Consider the following 3,013-nt stretch of genomic DNA (forward strand, 5'->3'; position numbering starts at 1 on the left):
CTCTCTCTCTTCACCTCTCCCTCTCCCTCTCCCTCTCTCTACTCCAGTCCAAAGCCCTCAGCATTAGCCAGGGCAATATAGAGTTTATTCTTGAGGACCTCCTTGGAAGTGTAGGGCGGAAGGACCAGCTGATTGAAGCACGTGTGGGCCTGAGGGAGCATGTGCGTGTGTCCCTTCCAACAGGATATCTTGAACACCATCTCCCCCATGCCGCCTACTGGGATCCTGTCGCTCCCCGTGGTAAACAGCAGGAATAGCTTCTGTTGACCCACCGGCATCTCGCTCACCACCTCCCAGAACCACCTGAGGGAGAGCATAAAGGGTTAGATTGTGGGTGTTTTAGGATTGTGATGTGTTGAAAGGGGTTAGATAGTGTTTTAAAGGTTTGTGTAAGATTGTGAGTGGGTAGAACAGGATCAGACAGTTCTGTGGGGTTTTTCAAGAAGGATTAAAGGGTTAGAAAGGGTTGGAACGGATTTGTTAAGGATTGTGAAGTGTTTTAAAGGTTTATGTAGAATTGTGGAGGGTAGAAAAGTATCAGACTTGGTTTAAAACAGTTTTGTGGTTTTTCAAGGAGGATTAAAGGTTTGGATTAGGTGTGTTAGGATTGTGAAGTGTTGAAAGGGATTTGAAAGTGTTTTAAAGGTTTATGTAGAATTGTGAAGGGTAGAAAAGGATCTGAGTTGGTTCAAAATAGTTTTGTGGATTTTGAAGGAGGATTAAAGGGTTAAAAAGGGTTGGAACGGGTATGTTTAGGATTGTGAAGTGTAGAAAGGGATTAGATAGTGTTTTAAAGGTTTATGTAAGATTATGAGTGGGTAGAACAGGATCAGACAGTTCTGTGGGGTTTTTCAAGAAGGATTAAAGGGTTAGAAAGGGTTGGAATGAGTTTACTTAGAATCGTGATGTGTAGAAAGGGATTAGAAAGTGTTTTAAAGGTTTATGTAGAATTGTGGAGGGTAGAAAAGGATTAGAGTTGGTTTAAAACAGTTTTGTGGGTTTTCAAGGAGGATTAAAGGGTTGGAATGGGTGTTTTAGGATTGTGATGTGTTGAAAGGGATTAGAAAGTGTTTTAGAGGTTGATGTAGAACTGTGGAGGGTAGAAAAAGATCAGAGTTGGTTTAAAACAGTTTTGTGGGTTTTGAAGGACGATTTAAGGGTTAGAAAGGGTTGGAACGGGTATGTTTAGGATTGTGAAGTGTAGAAAGGGATTAGAAAGTGTTTTAAAGGTTTATGTAAGATTGTGAGTGGGTAGAACAGGATCAGACAGTTATGTGGGGTTTTTCAAGAAGGATTAAAGTGTTAGAAAGGGTTGGAATGGGTTTACTTAGAATTGTGATGTGTAGAAAGGGATTAGAAAGTGTTTTAAAGGTTTATGTAGAATTGTGGAGGGTAGAAAAAGATCAGAGTTAGTTTAAAACAGTTTTGTGGGTTTTCAAGGAGGATTAAAGGGTTGGAATGGGTGTTTTAGGATTGTGATGTGTTGAAAGGAATCAGAAAGAGTTTTAGAGGTTTATGTAGAATTCAACTCCTCTTCCACATTTCTTCCACTTCTTCCACTCTTCTTCCACCTGTCTTCCACCAGGTAATGGAAGGAAAAATAGGGAAACAGAAGAAAAACCAACACAATCCTCTTCAATTCCACCTCCTCCACTTCCCTCCACCTTTTCCACTATTCTTCCACCTTTCTTCCACCAGATAAGGAGAGGAAAATAAGGAAAAACAGAGCATAGATCACAGCCCCTCTCCACCCTTCCACCCATCTTCCACCTCCTCTTCTTCCACTCACTTCATGGTGGGGTGGTCGGGCGTGTATCCATCATAGTCCACCACCTTCCGTAGCTCGTTCAAGTCAAGGCGCGGCGATCCACACACCAGCATCTCCACCTCCTCCGGCCGCAGCATCTGACGGAGGCGCAGAAGGGATGAGTGTTGAGAGGAAGGGAGAGAGAGGAAGAGAGAGAGAGAGAGAGAGAGAGAGAGAGAGAGAGAGAGAGAGAGAGAGAGAGAGAGAGAGAGAGAGAGAGAGAGAGAGAGAATAAAGAAAAAAGACAGAAAGAGAAAAGAGGGAAAGAGAAAAGAAAAAGAGAGAAAGAGAAAAAGACAGAGGAGAAAAAAGAGAGAAAGAGAAAGAGAAAAAGAGAATGAAAGAAAAAAGAAAGAAAGAAAGGAAATTTACACAAACAAAACCAAAAAATCACAAAAATTAAATAACAACAAAAACAACAACTAATTACTACAACTACTACTATTACTACTACTACTACTACAACAACTACAACAATTACAAAAACTACAACTACAACTACTACCACTACAATAACAACGACAACTATTATAAACAACAAAAGCTACTACTACTACTACTACTACTATTATAACAACTACTACTATAACTATAACAACAACAAATACTACTACTACAACAACTAATACCACCACCACCACCACCACCACCACCACTCACAATAAGAGCATTGGAGGCGCAGACAGTGTGGAACCCCAGATAGAACGCCCTGAACTGTTCATAGATGGCAGTGTTCAGTATCCAGTCAAGATACAGCCTGACAAACTCCTCTCTGTTGCTGTTGGTGACCGGCAGACAGTCCCCCTGCTCCTTCAGGTTAAAGGTGCGAGGCAGGCCAAACTCCTCCAGAGACACCTGCAGAAATGGACAGGTAAGTGGAGGGGGAGGAGGAGGAGAAGGAGGAGGGAGAAAGAGAAAAGAGGTTATAGGTTACAAGAATGAGAGAGAGAGAGAGAGAGAGAGAGAGAGAGAGAGAGAGAGAGAGAGAGAGAGAGAGAGAGAGATACCTCCTTCTCCTCTTCCTCCTCTAACCTATCTAATTCTTTCTTTTTTCCTTCATTCCATCCTTGTTTCCTTTTTCCCACCTCTCTCTCTCTCTCTCTCTCACCTGTCCACCTGTCCTTACCTGAAACGTCAAGCACATGTCCTCCTCCACATCCCCTTCGTACTTAAGTAGCTCCTGCAGTCCGTGGGCCACCTCCTGAA

General features: G+C 42.4%; 1 protein-coding gene across 1 annotated transcript in view; it reads right to left on the minus strand.

Moving 5' to 3' along the window:
• Nucleotides 1-3,013, minus strand: part of LOC123515320 (probable E3 ubiquitin-protein ligase HECTD2) — a 34,967-nt gene continuing 31,954 nt past the window's right edge. The window contains 4 exon segments of the mRNA XM_045273838.1: nt 1-303; nt 1,790-1,905; nt 2,468-2,662; nt 2,934-3,008. Of these exon segments, the coding sequence (XP_045129773.1) occupies nt 39-303; nt 1,790-1,905; nt 2,468-2,662; nt 2,934-3,008 (651 nt within the window). The 3' untranslated portion in view covers nt 1-38.

The sequence above is a fragment of the Portunus trituberculatus genome, chromosome 5, assembly GCF_017591435.1.
Source record: "Portunus trituberculatus isolate SZX2019 chromosome 5, ASM1759143v1, whole genome shotgun sequence".
NCBI lineage: Eukaryota > Metazoa > Arthropoda > Malacostraca > Decapoda > Portunidae > Portunus > Portunus trituberculatus.